We start from the raw sequence: 18,823 nt of genomic DNA, 5'->3' as shown, positions 1-18,823 counted from the left end.
CTATCGGTACGCAGGTACAAGTTGTTCCAGACGAGTGGAATCCTGCAGCGCGAATCCATGCAAACACGGTCAGCCGTGCATTGAAAGGAGCGACGGCGCGTCGGAGTGCGTCTGCAGCGCATCGTACGATGGCAGATTCTGCGAGTACGGTGAGTGAGATAAAAATTTGGTGACTTTGTTTCTATAGTTTCTCCATTCGTCACGTGACGGCCATCGTGTTGCCAGGATGCTAGTTATCAATGTTAGGCCGGGATGAGCGACTTCCGCGTTGTTTTTCTCCCGCAGAAAACACTGCTAATGCTCGCAAGAATTATTCCGTTACATAATAACTAGCGGCAATAGCAAGTGGGATTTAACACGCCATTATGAATGCCTCAGGGAGCCCACACAAAGCTGTGGAATTGAAAGCTGACATTGACTAAGTAGGTGAGTCGCGTTCAGGAAGCCTTTGATTGCGCAGTGAGAAATGCACGGATATCTGTATAGCGTGAGTGTCGAATTTGGCAGCCAAGATGCCGTGAGATATAGCATGCGATTATTGGCCAGTTTCCTGCAGGTTTCCCTACTAGGTTCCACATGTTCCACATGTTCCATATGTTCCAAATGTTCCATATGCGCCGCCCCTGCTGTGAGCGGCGCTGGCTGACACTCTCAGAGCCGGATCTAATACATATACGCAAAAATTGTAGAGGTGCGCGAAAATTCGAAACTTTAGAATAACGAATCGAATATTCCACTATTCGATTCGGCCTTCGAACCGAACGGACACAACTGAATTTGGCATCCGATTGAATAGTCACTGTTCCTAAATATAAAAGTATTTCGAATAGTTTCCGATTATTTAAAAACGACAATTGTTCGCAATAAATCATAAAATTGGAGCAAAATACAATAAATTTCATCCTGGTGGCCATATAGAGTTTAAAACAAGAAAGAGTGTGCTGGCACACGCTATACTCGTATATCGCTCTGGGAGCCAAATTTTTCAAGGAAAATCGCCATCATTCGTAATCACCTGAATCTGGAGTATGCTAATAAACTGCTTATTTGAACGTGCCGCGGTAGTTTAGTAGCTATGACGTGGTGCTGCTGAGGGCTTGGGTTCAGTCCCAGCTTTGAAGAGCGCTTTTTCATGGGAGCAATATTAAAAAAAAAGAACGATCATGTACTTAGATGAAGAGGTAGTGAGTAACGAACCCCAGGTAGTGAAACTAATTCCGGAGTCTCCACTACGGCTCACCTAACAATGATATCGTGGTTCTGGCATGTAAAACCCATTTTTAGTGCGGGATTATTTGCGATAATTCTCCATTTGTGCTCTTAAAATACAAACCTTTCATAAAGTGCAATATAATGACAGAAATTTACGAACGTTGTGAATATTCCAGAATGTGAAAATCACTTTATTTTGTCGATGGAAAAGGGGTCTTTATTTTTTAACGCCAAAGTGCTTTACGCCGGAGTCCACCATTAACTCTCTGTAAGGAATGTGACGTCGGCGCGAACGCGTAAAATATGCTGTCTTGACAGGGATGGCGCGGCCATCCCGGAGCGGTGAAGCGAGATACTGCATCATGAGACTAACGAGCACCGACAGTGAGCACTTCCGTGGTCTCAGCGCAGCGGAGGCTCCAACGCGGCGTAGCCTGGTGTAGGCGGTGTAGGCCTTCTGCTCAGGTGACGAAGTAGCTTCGGCACGTGGTTTGTCTTTCGCATCCGATTAGCCTGTGACGCCCTCGTCGCCTACGGAGCCCAGCTTCAACGTGCATCAGCAGTGCTTACACGTCGGCTACTGCTCTTCGCTTGCGGATGGGACCAACTAAGAAAACTGCACTGCTAAGCGGCACACAAAGGCAACGACATCAACAGGTGATTCTCGCTTTGGCCCGGCGAGAGACACGCCGGCGTGAAGGAGAACGCTTTGGCGAGTTCGCAGCGCACGCTGCGAACTCTGCCACTATGAAGGTAATAAAGAAAAAAAATACTCGCATTCCCGGAGCTGAGCGCGTCGCAACTCAACTGGCTGCCTAAGACGCTACGGAGCCGGAACAAAATGCTGTTACCTTAACCGAAGCGACTTGGCAGAAGGACGCCGCTCGCCAAGAGGACGCCGCGCGCCAAGCAAACCTGCAACACGGTCGCCGACCCGCAAATCGTGCGCCTTTCGCTGAAGCGGGCCGTGAGTTCAAGAAGCAAACGTGCAACAGCTTCTGTGTTCTGTGAAGGCACGTTTCCCTTTCGGTTTCCACCGATTCCATTGAAAGAGGGATCAATCCTATCTTGATAACAATTCGAGAAGCATTTGATATTCGACTCGATTCTAAGATTCGCTTCTATCACTGTTCGATTTGTATTCGATTCGGTCTCGAATGTTCCATTTGGGCATTCCTACCAAGACCATCCATGGATGCGAGGACGGCCACCGCGGAAGCTATATGGTAGAGCGTTGCATTCATAACGTGGAAGATGGGGGTTCGGCTTTGTATACTTGCACCAAGTTGTCGTTTCGTTAGCCTTCATTTTTCATTTCCCGATTGTTTTTTTCTACACTTCAACAAAGAATACACGTTAATTTCCCGGACGCTTTCCGTGACTTCACTGTCCGTGGACTTCATGTGGCTGTAATTGACAAAAAAAATTCAGCTTGTCAGTTTCCCTAATTGCTCTAAACCGTCGCGTATCTGTTGGCCCTATGACTGCTCGCCTTTAGCTGTAATGTTCAAGACTGGCCAAGGCCGGCGTTTCAGTACTGCGTCGCTATGGCAACGGTGAAGTGTCCGTGTTTGCAGTGTGACCAAGCTTCTGCCGCTCTCTAACAGTTCATTATTTATTATTTATTAGGCCCTCGAATAGTCGCTGGCAGCTCTATAGCTTCCGGAACATAGCGGATTCACCGAAGCCTGGCGTAACGTTAATGAAAGCATGTCGGGTGACAGCCGTTATATTGGATAGGCTTGTCTTGGGATAGCGTTGATATTCGAGTGGCAGCGAATGCGTGGATCGACCAACGTGACGACTCGTGCTGCCCCCACTATTTAAGCGGTAATCGACGGCAATTTCCGGCAATAGACGACGTGCCTGTGGTTTTCGAGCGACGGAAATTGGTCTTGAACTTTGCTTACTCCTTTGCACGGTCTTTCAATGGACCGTGAGTACTTATTTCTACGTTGTAACCAATGTTAACGAAGTTGTATTCTGGGGAAGAAAATTGTGCGTTTCCAAGAAGCTTGTTATAAGCAAGTTCATTATATCTGTACAGTCCTTCCTAACTGAAATCGCACTGATGCTGGTAGACGGGCAGTGTAATTTCGTTTACCAAAGAAACAAACCGTTGAAGAATAAATGTCTTGGGAATAATTTGTCTGTGATGCTAGTATAATGTGTACCTTGCGGTCAGCTCAACCACAGCAACGCAACTCGATTATTCTATCTATCATTGTGCCCTTTAAAGTAAAGTATTATGCTGAGTTCACTATGCGGATGGAACGGCGTTTGCTCATACCTTCTTGGATACTGGTACCAGTAGCGGCTCTCCGAAGCGCTGTTAGCAGTAGTGATATTAGTTTCACCTTTCACAAAGCACTTTGTAGCGTCTGAAATAATAGTACTTCGTTTGAAACCGACTTGGTGTGAGCGACTGACGTGCAGCTGGTAATAAACTTCAAAAGCGCTCTATATATTCACCTCAGTCTCGCCTTTAGCCTGTTTATGAAATAATCGTTCGTAAAAGAAAAGAAAAGAAAAGAAAAGAAAGACAGAAAGTAAATTAATGTTACAAAGAAGTAGGCATTCAGACACGAGCATAAGTAGGGGGAAACGCACGAGAGAAACGGCGGCCATCAATTGAAAATTCGCACAATGTCGGAAAAGAAGGACAAAAATTATATGCGCATGCTCAGAAAATGTGCATGCTCAAGTAGTTCAAGTATAGTACCAACTAGCCCAAGTTTTTGTCGTTCCAAGAAAGTAAATAATTTCATTTTGTCCTTTAACTTACACGTCGCACAGGCTAAAATAGAGTCTGCAGAACATGATTTCATCGTAAATGTTAGCATAGGACAACATCGTTACGACTAGCCAGAGAGAAGTGGTTTTACGGGGGAAGAAAAATACCACGACACGGAAATATATCCACTGACTCTACCGGCCACGTTTTTTTTTTTTTGTTCTGGTATGATGCAGCCGTTCTGCCCGTGCTTCACTAGTTCAGGGGCTCATTGTTTCTTGTTTTGCAGACGTTGACGAGTGCTTAATAGGAAGACACAACTGTTCCCACGTATGCATCAACATGCCCGGGTACTATAAGTGCGCATGTCCAGAGAGAATGACCCTTAGCAACGATGGCATCACGTGTGTGGGTAAGCTTTGACGTTGTTGCGAGATACATAGCGTTAGTTCTCTGTGAATTAACGCGTTTTCACTGTTAACGACTTCGTTAAAATGTCTATTTGTGTCAACAAGAGTAGTTTTCACTTTGCTGTCAGCTAAATGGCTATCACGCTTATTTGTACCTCTCACATGCTTGTATACGAGGCCCTTAGATTCTACGTGAGATGCCTTGCCACAAATCGTTGTCACCTGCATAACTAAATCACCATAGCTTCAAAATGGAACCTGTCACCACTTGTTTCAATGCTTTTAATGCAAAATGTAATTAGGAGGAAGAAAAAAAAAGTACAGAACGACGACCATTTCTAGGCGCTCTTTCTGTCCTCTGTCCGTTTCGTTTTCTTTCCGCTAACGTTTTGTGCCAGAAACACTGACAACTATGCACCAACTAGCCCCACGTTGTACTTCAGTGTAGGCAGGCCAACGTATACCTTCACAACGTGTTCTTTGTCACTCCTAACCTAGTGTTGGCAAAATAACAATTTGTTAAGGAGGCCCCGAAACTAGTTTCGGTGCACAGGCGCCGCTTCGTTGTGTTTTAACTTCTTCCATTCTTGTCTTACAGTTCATAAGTGTCGACGTGTCAGCCAAGCCGCTCGCAACAATTTAATGTAGGGAAAGCAGCACGCCGACATAGAGGGCGACCAGGGCACACAGATCTTTCGTTCATTGTACATGTGCTGGTTACACTATTTATTTTTGAACGGTTTCGTGATGATCCGTCAAGCAACTTGTTTCGAGCTGAAGGTATGCGCACCATCATACAGGCATGCAGTGTTGGTCGCATTATCTCATGGATCATACAATTAGAGCGGTGTGCCTGTTTAAACTGGGTACGTTTGTTTCTCCTCCAAGCCATGGTTTCTGATGGAGCATCTGTTTAACCTTGATGACAACACATCACGTGACAACTAGGCCAGCGGGTAGTGCTGAATGCACTCGCCTCTCTAAGTGTGGGAAAACTGTATACAACGCGTGCAAAACGCGCAAGTTGCGTGCGTCGCGCACAATTAGCCGATTGCGATGACGCAATGTTCGCGACTTTCGGTTCATCGGGCCTCGCCATCGTACACCACTGCTCTCTCTTTCACTCATGCTATATACAAGGAAACCTGTATGACCGATCTAATCTTAAATGATGTAGCTATGGATACTAAAAATTGGCGAAATACCTAAACGGAGCAGCTGGCTGACAAGAGCGTTTCGTGGTATTTATAATATAAGACACACAATTAGTACTACACAAAGCGTAAGCGATCAGGTTTCACATAACGTGCTTCATTTACAGATACCAGTTATTGCATCGATGTTTCGTCGGCGTATGTGGTGAGTACCTCACAGTTGGCATCTGTCAACGTGTTATCTATATTTTTAAATATAGCGCTCTGCGATAAGACTGCAGCGACAACAAGCGAGCGGTGTTGCCCGACTCGAATGATGCGCAATTAATATCCGCTTGATTTATATTTTTGCCCCAACACCTGTCAGTAACAGCAAAATGTATAGTAATAAGATGATCCTTTGAGTAACTTTCGTATTGTGCTATTGTGCAGAATTTTTCAGAGATATTGCAATGAAATTTTTTTAAGAGCTGAATATATAGGTAATAGAGCAGTCACTTGAGTACCTTTCGCAATCATAGGCCATGTCAGGCACACAATTAAGTACCTGAAATCATGTACTTAGCTGGAAACTATCCACAACCGTGGTAAACGAGTATTACAAGAGCGTGTATTCTCAATGTCCTTCTCAATTTTTTTCTTGTTATGCGAGCACGATGTCCCAGTCATCGATGATCTATTTCTGCGTGCTACTGAGACTGCATGCTAAGTTTTGCTTTTGACTTGGTGGGCAAAAGATGTCGCAACTAGCACACTTGTGAGAGGTCGATTGTTTGCGGCTTGACGACCTTACAGGGATGCTGATGCTGCAATGGCTCGGACTCAAGACGTACTTGTGGTCGCTTTCTCTGGTTGGCTTTTGATACTAAACTGGTTCGCAGCCTCGCTGCACCTTACGGAAAATCTGATCTTGATGTTATCCATCAGTGGCGTGTTAGATGGCTAACGACACATAAAACTTTCAAATGTAAATTTGTTACCAGTAGCCGCAAGAGCCTAACCTCGGATTTCGCCTACGCCCTATTTACCGCGCCAGTTTCTCGTACGTATACGTATCACCGTCTTGTATGTTGATGTATTGTGTTGCTGCTATAACAACTGTTTGACTATCCCCTCCCCTCCCACATACATACATACATATATATATATATATATATATATATATATATATATATATATATATATATATATATATATATATATATATATATATATATATATATATATATATATAAACGTCCGACGAATTCGATACACTCTAATGCAAAATTTGAGCGAGCTGAATAAGTGTTCTCACTTCGCAATATGCTGAAGCGTCAGCGCCTTCGCAGAGTGAGGGGTAGTATGGGAACGTTAGCATGATGAGCGGCATAGGAGCCAGCTGTGGAAGAAGACGATGATGAGTGTGTTCACACGGTTACGCCGAGGACACCGACGCTCAGTCCAGAGACAGGCGCATGAAATCTGCGCTCTAAAATAAAATAAATAAATCTGTACCTTACGCGAATCTGTACCTTACGGCAAATCTATTTTATATCAAACAAGCTGAACTTCAATGTTTCAGAGTTGCCACCAACAGTTAGATCAACCTAGCACGGGTCACATGCGGATGCCTTGAACCATTTTATATTAATTCCTAAAAGTAATTAGCAGTTCCTCATCAGAGAAAAGTTAGGGTTCGTAGCTGCATGGCTTTCTGCTAATGATCATGCAGACACTGGTTCGATTTCTGACCGCAGCGTCTATTTTCTGATAGGACATAATGCGAAATATTCTTGTGTACTTGAATTAAAACTAACCTTAAAGAACCATTGGTGGCCAGGAGTAATCATAAGACCTATAACCCAGGTGTTACTTTGCGACGCTAAAGCCCATTCTTGTGTCAGTTAAATCATCAAAGCAGGCCATAATATTGAGCATATAATATCAGGAACGACACCAAACCACCCTCGTCACAGTCGCGACGGAGTTTTCGTCTTGACACTTTACAATGGAGAGATCAATTCTTGCTATACCAGCGTGCTGTTTCTAGGACGGAGAGTCGTGGAATCGTGGCTGTGAGACCTGCAAGTGTGACAAGGGAGTGGTGCAGTGCTCGCCTTTGGTATGCCCAGCGCTGACCTGTCCCGCTGTGAGTATGGTTTCTTGAGTGCGCGACATTGCCACATATAAAACGCGACCATCGCCTGATCCTCTTTTGCAGGGAGAAATTCTGTTCAAGAACCCGTCTCAGTGCTGTGGGTCCTGTATCAAAGGTGGGAACTGCCTGGGGTGCTTTAAGTTACTCACTGATTGGAAATGCTTAATCTATTAGTAGTAATTGGATTACAGATCAAAGAAAGCAAGGAGAAAAGAAACCTGACCTATGTATGCGGCTTTGCCGAATCACAATCGAAATGCCAGCGCGGAAGAGATTGAGATAGAAGGCTGCAGCGTCTCGCGAGGGTAGATACGAGAGTATGCTGTCCGGCAAAACAGTTGTTTCGAGTAAGCTCTGTATATTTTTCCCTGGAAATAGTGTGTTGGGTCACCTAGATTACTTAGGCAATGCACAATCTGTCATAAACCTTTATCAGGAAGCATTGTGGGTGATACGGAAGACGAAGTGCGCCGTAGATGAGCGTGGGCTACTGACATCAAACGGACATGAAATGGGAGACTTCGTGGTTGAAAGTGACAAGGTATGCTGGTGCCTAACAAGAGGGACGGCATAAACGAAACAAGCTGCTTTTTATATAAACATGAAGGTTGCACTCTATCAACGAAGTTCAAACAAATCGAAGAGAGGGTTGCGTTGCCATCGTAAGCTGAACCCAACACTTCTTTCAGTTATTCGTTATCAGGAACATGAGTAAGAGTCATTTACTTTTATCCCGTGGAGAAAGTGCAACCATAGCGGTATCGATGCCTGTATTCTTCGCTATCAAATAGTGCGCACAATCCTATTGTGGCTCAAGAAAGATCAGCGGTCACGTAAAGCAGGGGCCACTGTTTCTCATTAACTAAGCTTTTTCTTTATCACATTTCAGAACCGCCGAAATGCACCCTGCTGCCAAACAGCACTCTGGTCACTTTTGATGGACTCTCTTTTTCGCTGAACAAGAAACGCAATTATACCGTATTCCAAGACTGCTACCACGGTAAATTCTACGGCTATCTGACCCTCGTGGGAAAGGAGGTTAGTGACGGTCATTGTATTATGGTCATAGTAAAATGCAATGGAAGCGTGCAAGTGTACAACTTCTGCACACGAGATTGTCGGACGCAAAAATATCCGGCCATGTCTCGATAGTCGATAGATACCGCGGAAAGTCCATTTCAGTGTGTTTGTAGAAAATGATATGTTATCGCGGGCCACACAGAAGTCCTTTTATGATCGTGGTCACAGGGATGCGTACTTCCCTCCGGGCCCTCTCGTCAAGCTCTGGCTACCACCTCGTCGTGTTGGCCTTTGTGAGAAGCTTCTTTCACGCCATGTCGGGCCGTATCGAGGGCTTTGCCAAGAAATGTCTGTCGCCTGTGGAATATCTCCGCTAAAACCCGAGTCATCGACTATCGCACCCCGAATTGACACCGTACATGTTTCCCTCCTCAAACGTAACAACTACGATGCGCCTCCTTAATGGCAGCAAGCACCGGGACGGTGCTTCATCCACCGAGGCAGCGCCTCGCCGAGGGTTATGCTTGGGTTGAGCGACGACGACGATGTGGGCATGACTGAATGGTCGAGCTAGGCGGAAGCCTACATTTTTGTGCAGTGTAACTTGACGAATACCGACTAGCTACTGTGGTATAAGTACTCCTCGTAACAATATCTTCAGGATGTTTGAATATCTGATCTAAGTTGTTAGAGGAAGCATAAATGAAATAAATAAGCTAAGCCGATGTAAATCCTCTACACTAAAATATCTCCCCCCCACACCAGCCCCCCCCCCCCCCCCCCCCAAAAAAAAAAAGAAAGAACGAACTCTTAACGCGGGAGTTGTCTCTATAACCCTGCCTGAAAAGACGCAAAAACGAAAGACGAGTGGATACGCAGCCTTGAAGTTCCCGCACAATCCGCGAGGTCACCGATCCGTGACGTCAGTTCCCCTTGCAGTTACGGCCCTTTACATCAAAAATGAATTTTCATGTAATGTTATACCCGAATACTCTGTTGTTAATCCAGATTTTGAGTCCCTTTTCATCACAGCCAACGTATTCACACTTGGAGTTATCTATCGCCCGCCCTCTGGATTCTTAGAAGAATTTTACCGCTTTTTGAACCAATGTTGGAGTATTTTCCATCTTTCACATTGGCAGTACTTATTTTAGGGGATTTCAATAGAAACATTTTAAACCAAACGGATTTAGTTACAGAATTTGTAGATATTATATCGTTAAATGGTTTTTCGAATGTTATTGATGTTCCCACACGCATAATGGCCACTTCTGAGACTCTGATTGACTTATGTCTCACAAATCTTGATAAAAGCGATATTAATGTTGGTGTACTTATTACTGCTATCAGTGACCATATGTCTCTTTATTGTTTTGCTCCGAAATGCTCGGTGCATAGGGTGACACCCATAGCTACAAGCATTACTGTTAGGCCTATAACGTCGAGTTGTATTGATAATTTTCGACAACTTGTATCGTTGACAGACTGGGGTAGATTAATGCAAGAGACTAATCCTAATGACCTCTATGATGGATTTCTTGATAAAATTATTGGAGCATATGATCGTGCGTTTCCGATCAAGATAATTAAGAAATGTAAGAAAGCAAGAAAACCTTGGATAACCCGAGAGCTATTGCGTCGAATAAAAGAAAAAAAAATAAACTCTTCCATAAATTTATAAATCACAGAGAATTGGCAATGCTTGTAGAATTTAAAAAGACCAGAAGTAGGCTGAGCTCAGATATTAAGAAGTCCCGAATTTCTTATTATACTAGTAAATTTGCCGAAATATATTATGACCCTCAGAAAACCTGGCGCACTATCAAAGACTTACTACGGAAAACGCGAACTGACGTCCCTCAAGAAATGAAAATAGATGGGCAGAGATTAACTGGTAAGGCTCTCGCTAATGAGTTTAACCACCACTTTTTGACTTTTGGAGCGTCGGAAGGGACCACCTGTGAGGATTTTGAAACATATATGGAACACAATTTGCCAGAAACTTTATTTCTTTGCCCGGTTACCGAAGTTGAAATTGCTGCTAAAATTAACAGTCTTAAAAGTAATGTTTCGTGTGGTTTCGATGGCATTAAAGCAGCCCTAATTAAAGTAATCTCAGATTTGCTATCCGACGTAGCTTGCCACTTAATGAATACTGTTTTGTTGACAGGAATATTTCCGGATAAAATGAAAGTTGCTAGGGTTTCAGTTCTGCATAAAGGTGGTCCTCTTGACTGTATTTCTAACTACAGACCAACATCAGTACTTCCGCTATTTTCCAAAATAGCAGAGAAAGTTATAAATTCTAGAATTTCTCAGCATTTATGTCAGCACAACCTAATATCCGAATATCAGTACGGATTTCAACAAGGTAAATCAACTGAGTCAGCATTATTAATTATCAGAGAAAAAATTGTAACTAATATGGAAAATCAACTGTATATATACAATAGGCATTTTCCTAGATTTTAAGAAAGCCTTCGATTCTATTAAACATCCCATACTGTTTGCAAAGTTACCTTGTTATGGAATAAGAGGACTTCCACTTAAGTTACTGCGTAGTTACCTGACTAACCGTACTCAGTTCGTTGTAATTAAGAATGTACAGTCGGATACGGAATTCATATGTTATGGAGTTCCGCAAAGATCTATATTAGGACCAACAATATTCTTGCTGTATATGAACGATATTGTCAACATCCCCCTGACCACAGACATTGTCCTTTACGCAGATGATACAAATGTCTCTCACTCGTACTGTTAATTTATGGCGTCAAAATTTGTCCTGCTGGTTTGATGCAAATAAACTTTTATTGAATGTTAGAAAAACCAAATACATTGTCTTCTCATCCGTTAATAAACCAGTTCACCTTGATAGCTCTATAACGTTTAAATCATGTCCATTAGAGCAGGCTTCAGAATACAAGTTTTTAGGGGTAATATTTCATGAAAATCTTCGATGGACAAGTCACGTGAATTTTATAAAAGGTATCATTGCTAAATCAATGGAATGCTAAATAGATTTCGGACGTTGTTACCAATAAGATTAAAACGGCAACTTTATTTTAGTACTGTACATTCCCGTATACAATATTGTCTACTAGTTGGGGGGGTTACATCAAAGTATAATTTGGAACGACTATACATAATGCAGAAGAAAAGTATACGATTCATTCAAAACCTATCTAGTTGTGATCATACATCCCCATACTTTGCCGAGAGCTGGATACTACACATAGAAATGTTATATAAACAGCGTTTGTTGGAATTGATATTTCTCGAATTAAAAGCAAATCGTGAGCTGTCTTTTCATACATATACAAGTACGTAGACACCATATTATTTCAGAAATAAAAACTTTGTAAAGATTAAAACGAGAACTAGATACGGTGTGCAATTCTCAAAATGGCAAATTCCGAACCTACTGAATTGTTATCCATCGTTTTTAGATACAATGGAGAGTTCTCCCTCCTTGCTTGCCTTCAGAAAACTAACTAAAATGTATTTCCTCCAACAGTTGTAATTTTGTTGTACATTTGTTTTGTTCTCTTCAAATCCAATTGTAGTCCATTGGTCTTAATAGTTCTGTGTCTTGTTGATGATGAATGTGTTGACGACTAATTCTGTCATTCTTCCTTATCTTGTTTTATCGTGTTCGATACTCTGTACATGCATTTTTATTTGTATGTGTTAGATATTTTGCAGTGTGTTTTGAAGCATGTTGCGCTCATGTTGTGTGCTGCGCGTGCTGTCTGGTGTCAAAGGCCTAGTCAGGTGGCTTTTAGTGCCGCCCTTTGCCTTGGCACCAAGACAAACCGCTCTTGAGCGTTGTTTTGTCAATAAACAAATAAACTAAAAAAATAAAGAAATTACGAAGACGCCTGCTCGGGTCTAGTTAGTTATCGGTGAAAAAGGAATGCGTTGTGTTCTAAAGGAGCCGAAGACTGAACTTAGAATATTTCGAAAACGTTTATTGGCACCACAACTTAAGTAAAACTGGGGCTTTGCCACGAAATTAAAAAAAAATAATGCAGTTAGCTTTTAGTAACCAACATCCTTTTACGAAATTAACCGAGATAGAGTTTTGGAACCATACTTCATCAGTCGAAAGCTATTTAGTGTTTCTCTTCGGGGTCTCTTTAAGAAAGGCAGCATTTCCTTTTCACACAGCTACACACCACTCGAAGCAGGACAGCTATTTGCTCAAAGCTGGTACTATTTTGCAGTGTCGCTCTTTCAAGGTACGCCTTCCGAGTTTTTGATAATGGTACTAGCCATAAAGATAAATGCCCCTAAACTAGGATTTTAATGAAGCACTCGTGGCATCAGCTGAAACGTCGCAGGGAATCTACTGAGTGTGAAATAAAGGATTTGTTAGGAGGAGATGCAGTGAGGTGGGCCCAAGCTGGCTTCTTGTGGTTCGTAGCGAGACGTCCAGCACATATTGCAAGGCCGCGCGTTTAAAATGAATTGTGCGAGACTGCTATGAACCGTCGTATTTTAAATTGTCAATGTGCAGGTCGCGGTTCGCGTGTACATACACTGCCTAACGGCCACGCTGTTCGCCAGCGGTCGGGCGTTGGTAGACGACCGCGACGTCCAGCTGCCGCACCACGAGGACACCATCATGTCCATCGACTTCGGCAATGGCAGCGAAGCGGTGGAGCTGCGCACTCATCACGGTCTGGTGGTCGCGGTGCGCAAGGACGGTGCCATAGTGACGTCACTTCCGGACGGATGCGCCGGCCAAGTGTGCGGCCTGTGCGGGAATGCGAACGCCGACGTCCGAGACGACTTCACCACCAAGCACCACGTCAGCGCCAAAAGCAAATCGGCAAGTGTTGTTCTACCGCGCCAATAACCGGCCTCTTGGTGACAGAGAAATCACTTGCTTTGCAGAATTGAACTAGAATAGGAAACATTAAAATTTGGGGACTGATGCGTTCGTAGATGTTGTACGCACGTCATACGACAGAAACGGCCAGGCATCGTCAAAGGATAACTCTCCAAAATGTGTCGCTCATAAGCATTGGCCTGTGGTCATAACTATCTGGACAAAGGAGCTCTTGTCGAGCACCCCTTGATATGCGCGTGTACTCTTTGTATGCTCAGTAAATCTGTAAGTGAAAGGTCCGCTATGCGTTCCTATCAAGCGCTTGTAGTTGAAATGAATAACTGTCAATTTCAACATTGAGCTATTTTTCTTGAATTTACTTGCGGAAAGACTGAGCCTAGCTTTCGATTTCCATGCGGTAATGTCAGGGCTGTCAACAGACCATGTAAGCAGGTGAAATCGGGCAACAGGGGTAAAACATTCAGTGTGAGACAAAACGTTCACTGTGTCCAAGTTTTCGATGCAGTATATGGGCGGTGGGGCACAGCGCGCCAATCCTGTACACACGTTCCTGCATCAGCGTAGCAACGTGTCATTAGAGTTTCCTCAAGTTTGTGAAAGTGACTATGGTGTACTATTGTTTGACATCCTCCGCAGGATTTTCTCGCCAGCTGGAGTCTTCCCACTCCCGTTGAACGGCGGCAAGGCCAAGCGGCTCCAGCGTGCAAAAATCGACCAGCCCATGTCGCTGCGAGAGTTACCGAGATGTGCAGATACATGAAGTAAGAAAGGAACTCCCGGGTCAAGGAACAAATGCTATATGTATTTCTCGCTCGCGAATTTTCAGATTCTGACTTATACTTATTTGTGTATTTTGAGTGATCTTTATTTGCACTTTGACTGATTTTATTTATTGGAGCTAATTTATTTTATCGCCTAAATCTCGAGAAAATCCATAAAAATACTCCACGTTTATTTTCCAATTTTTGCATATTTTACGAATAGCTACTATTAATGCGTTTGATGAAACTCAGCAGTTTTGTAATCTTAAGTTTTAATGCCCAAAAGGACAGGGAAAAGAAAAGAAAGAAGGAAAAGAAAAGAAAGCGGAGGTAGGGATGAAGTCTAAGATATGTATGCGTTGCCGCATACTAGGGGGAGTCGTAATATTGAAAAGTGAATAGCACACCCAAGTTGGTGGGGCAATATAAGAAATTTCGGGACCAAAGTTCTTAGTAACTTACTGTGTTCGTTCCTAGCGGCGCTCCGGACGCAAACTCGTTTCTCGGGACACTTTCGATAATTCCTTCATGAAAGCTGGTCATTTACATTATATACTGCGCTGAATTGACACTCAGTTTTACACAATGTTCATTCCTTTGAACTGACCAGGATAAAATTTTTTTGACTTCCTCGACTAGCTCGTTTAGACAAGCTATATAACGCTCGGCATGTGTCGTAATAGAGGGGATTTTTTAGGACGCATCTCTTTCTGTTTTTCACCAAGCTCTGACATAGAGAAAGAATCGTTGCCAGACAGCGCGCATTTTCACGACTCTTTTTTATCTAACAAACAACAATTATGTTATCAGAGATTGCTTCTTGCATTGCCAGATTTTACAATTCATTACGTTCTTGGAAGTATACGCTAATGTTCCTGCTCTTTCGATTTGCCCAAAAAGGAATGACAGAAATCTACAAGTCTGTTTCAAGAATCTCAAGAATTCATGGGTGTTCCACGAAATCTGCTCCCAGCAAATGTGCTCTTGCTACGGAAGCGCCTTCTGCTATTGCGACGTCTACGCTGCAGTGAAACTGGCCTGCGAGCAGCACAACGTGTCATTGAGCCACCTGCCAGGCAAAGCTTGCGGTGAGTTTGGCTTGCTTCACTGAAAACAGAACAAAACAAAAACAAAAGCAAACGAAAAAACAAACCGATGCTGTCAGTCAGTGTTGCGGAAACCTTGCCGCCCCCCCATTTATTCCACACACACACACAAATATATATATATATATATATACTTACGGTTCTTATATACTACTGGACAAGAGAGACACCACCGTTTATATATATATATATATATATACATATATATATATATATATATATATATATATATATATATATATATATATATATACACTCTTTTAGATTATGTCTGTTACTGACGTACATTCTTCTAGGCACTTCTGGCACGTGCACCAAACGGCACTACTGAGAATTGTGTAGTTTTTCCAAAATATTGCTGTTAATAAAGGTTGACGTGCACAGTCGCTATACCTTCCCTCTAACCAATCATTTGTACTGACAACTCTGTGTTTTCCGTTTGGAACGTCGGCACAGGAACAGTAGTGCTTCTGCCCATATCTTGAGCAGCTGTCTTTAAACACAGTGTCTAGAGGTCTGTTACTGCGATGAGGCGCCGTGTTCAGCGCATCTCCTTAGGTAAAGGTTTCTGAAGCATTATGACCATCTTTCTTTAGCTGTTTCCTTGCCCGAGTTGCCCGAGTTGCCCTCAAAAGTACTTTGCATGTGCCACAGTGTGCTGAATTCTCGAAGTACATACGCATTGGTGGCCTAGTGGTTCTGCTGCTAAACACAGGGTCGTGGATGCGGCTTCCAGCCGTTCAAATTGCATTTTAATGAGAGCCAAATACAAAAAAGAAGAGGAGAAGGAAAGAATACCGGTGTACTTCGATTCAGGTGCATATGAAAGAACACCATGGAATCACATATCGTTTGAGATTGTTCGGCTACCCTAAGCTTCACAGCTCGCTTCGCAGGTTTGCGCTGCGGCAATTCAGCAGTGATTAAATTAGTGAACCACAAAGGAGCGCCACATTTCCAACGATCTTCATAGGCACATTCCATATTCTGTCGGTTTACACCTGAGCTTAGCTTTTATTAGAAGATGGGCGCACTAACCGGTGTGCGCCGATTTAGATTAGGTGTGGCCAATAAGCCCCAATGAAAATGACGTTCATTGTAGCTTTTGGTCAACACTGATCAGTCAAATATATTGTAATGACTACGTGGGCGGTGTACCACTCAGATAACCGACAAAGCGCCAGCAGGAAGCGAATGGAAATAGAATAGTTATATACATTATGTTGGCATCTGTCGTGTTTTTGACGTCCACAGACCTTTCATATTTTTTAACGTTTGCTGTATTTTCCGCGTTTCTTTTTCTGCCTCTTGTGTTCGCAGTACATCATCATGCGTCCTTTCATTTTATGTGGTCATCTGCTGATCTCGCTAACTCTGCTCCTTGCTGTCTTAAAGAAAGTGCTTAGCACTTACAAGGATGCTCGGCTCGGCATGTGGTCATGCATATGCGTTTTTTGGGGGGATTTCTAGCTGTAACGGAGCTTTAAAATCGCGACAGGAAACGCGCCAAATACGCCGTCCACCTCCGGCCTGTCGTGGCATCACACGCCACGTTACGAAGCATCCCTCACAGGGGGCGCTGTTGGCGGCAGCGCTGGTGGCGCCACGGGACGGGCGCACGGTGCCTGTCGTTGGCTGCGCTTTCAGCATGGAAGCCACTTACGTTTTGTCAAACTGGTACGTGTTATCACATGCATGTGTGAAATGCGCTCGCGATATTGTGCTAGAATGACAGGCCCGTTTTATCGAAGAGCGGAGAGGTTTACCTGCAGCGACATGCCTAACTTGTGGAGGTGAATGCCACGATAAATGAAATGGCACGCACAGTACTACACGTAAGGCAGAGAAAACATACAAAATAGAGAATTCAGGTATCTCGCCGAAGCCAGTGTCTCGGAGGAAAGTTAAAAGCGCCTTCGTATAGCGCCGGACGTACAGGCGGCACTATAGTCCACGGTCGAAGTACATGTCGTACCTGAAATGCGATTCACGAGGTATACAATTACTCCTGACGTTAGCGCCATATATTGGAGAGTGCAGAGCGTACCGACGATCGCATCTCCTTGAACTTTTTTGCGGTTATCGCAGGGTAATCTGAAGTGCACACGATAACGCTCTCTTTAAGTATTGAACAAATCGATAGCTGCGTAATTCCGTTAGGAAGGCTGCCGACCGTGTTTGTTTTCACCCCCACCGATTTGTGCCGTAGTGTACTGCGCCACTCATTTCCACAATAAAGATAGTTCCTTCTGAATTCGTCGTTTTCTTGCCTGCCTGGTGAGCCAGCACCCGTCTCTACGACTTCGTAATATGCTCAGCCACTTGGCCCGAAAAACCATGATAACGTTTTTTTTTTTTATGCGGTATGGTTCGTTAGACCTTAGCGCAGTAAGCATTCGTGTGTCTTGACACACTGCACCGTAATGGCTCCTATACCTGGTGGGAATTTGAACAGGTATCAACCCATCAGTCGTTCAAGAAAGAAAGAAAGGTGTACCTGTGGGCGTGTTTAATGCTACTTGTTTGAACTGTTCTCGCAGAAGGACGCTGTCCGCGAGGTATGGAGTTTCACACTTGCGGCCCCGTGGTCATGCCTCGATGCTCCGTGCGTAAGAAGATTGCCGACGGACCGTGCGTGCCCGGCTGTTTCTGTCCTGCGGACCGAGTCTTGCACCGCGGGAGGTGCATAATGAAGAACGAGTGCCCGGCGGAATCACTGACGCAGTTTGAAAGGACTTAGCCGATCACCGCGACGAAAAACATCGAACCTGCCATCTCATCTTTGTTATTGGTGCTCATCTTTGGAACATCGGCACCTTCTTGCGGAAAAAAAGTGCTGTTGCTTTAAATGAAAAATTTATGATTCTGCGTTTGTATCACTGTTACTTCCGTTTTACCTGCCGCGGTAGCCCAGTGCATTGCTATAGCGTTGCGCTGCTGAGCTGAAGGGGGCCGCATTCGGATGCGGGTGGAATGCAAAAGTGCCAGTTTACCGTGCACTGGGTACACGGTAACGAATCCTAGGTGGTCAAAATTATTCCGGAGTCCCACGCTGCGGTGTGCCTTATAACCAGATCGTGGTTTTGACACGTGAAACCACAGAATATATTGTTTAAAAATTTTTTACGTTCATGTTACAGGGAATGCTGTATGAAGGGCACTTTTGCGGGGTTCACAGGGCGATGTGAGTTGACTGGCTGTAGCGGACATTGTCACGTGACATACCTTAAAATAAAAGGACTGGCACCACGCCCATGGCGGTACATTCCCTGCAGGTCAGAATGGCAATGCATTAACCACTATATGCAATACCTTAAGCGCAAATGCTACGTCTTTATTATCGACTGTTGTTAATCCGGAATATCTCGCCGGAACATATCCGCCGAGACACCGACCAAGACGCACTTATGTCACACTCTGGCGGGGTAAGC

General features: G+C 43.9%; 1 protein-coding gene across 1 annotated transcript in view; it reads left to right on the top strand.

Moving 5' to 3' along the window:
• The window catches only part of LOC126536797 (uncharacterized), a 38,667-nt gene extending 20,407 nt beyond the window's left edge, over nt 1-18,260 (top strand). The window contains exons 8-17 of the mRNA XM_055074168.2: nt 15-149; nt 4,236-4,358; nt 5,678-5,715; nt 7,543-7,641; nt 7,714-7,765; nt 8,540-8,688; nt 13,190-13,504; nt 14,162-14,286; nt 15,187-15,374; nt 17,933-18,260. Of these exons, the coding sequence (XP_054930143.2) occupies nt 15-149; nt 4,236-4,358; nt 5,678-5,715; nt 7,543-7,641; nt 7,714-7,765; nt 8,540-8,688; nt 13,190-13,504; nt 14,162-14,286; nt 15,187-15,374; nt 17,933-18,132 (1,424 nt within the window). The 3' untranslated portion in view covers nt 18,133-18,260. The remainder of the gene's footprint in view (nt 1-14; nt 150-4,235; nt 4,359-5,677; nt 5,716-7,542; nt 7,642-7,713; nt 7,766-8,539; nt 8,689-13,189; nt 13,505-14,161; nt 14,287-15,186; nt 15,375-17,932) is intronic.
• The last annotated feature ends 563 nt before the right edge of the window (nt 18,261-18,823 follow it).

The sequence above is a fragment of the Dermacentor andersoni genome, chromosome 4, assembly GCF_023375885.2.
Source record: "Dermacentor andersoni chromosome 4, qqDerAnde1_hic_scaffold, whole genome shotgun sequence".
Taxonomy (NCBI): domain Eukaryota; kingdom Metazoa; phylum Arthropoda; class Arachnida; order Ixodida; family Ixodidae; genus Dermacentor; species Dermacentor andersoni.
Note: the sequence above shows the minus strand (reverse complement) of the source record. Positions and strands in the feature narration are given on the sequence as shown.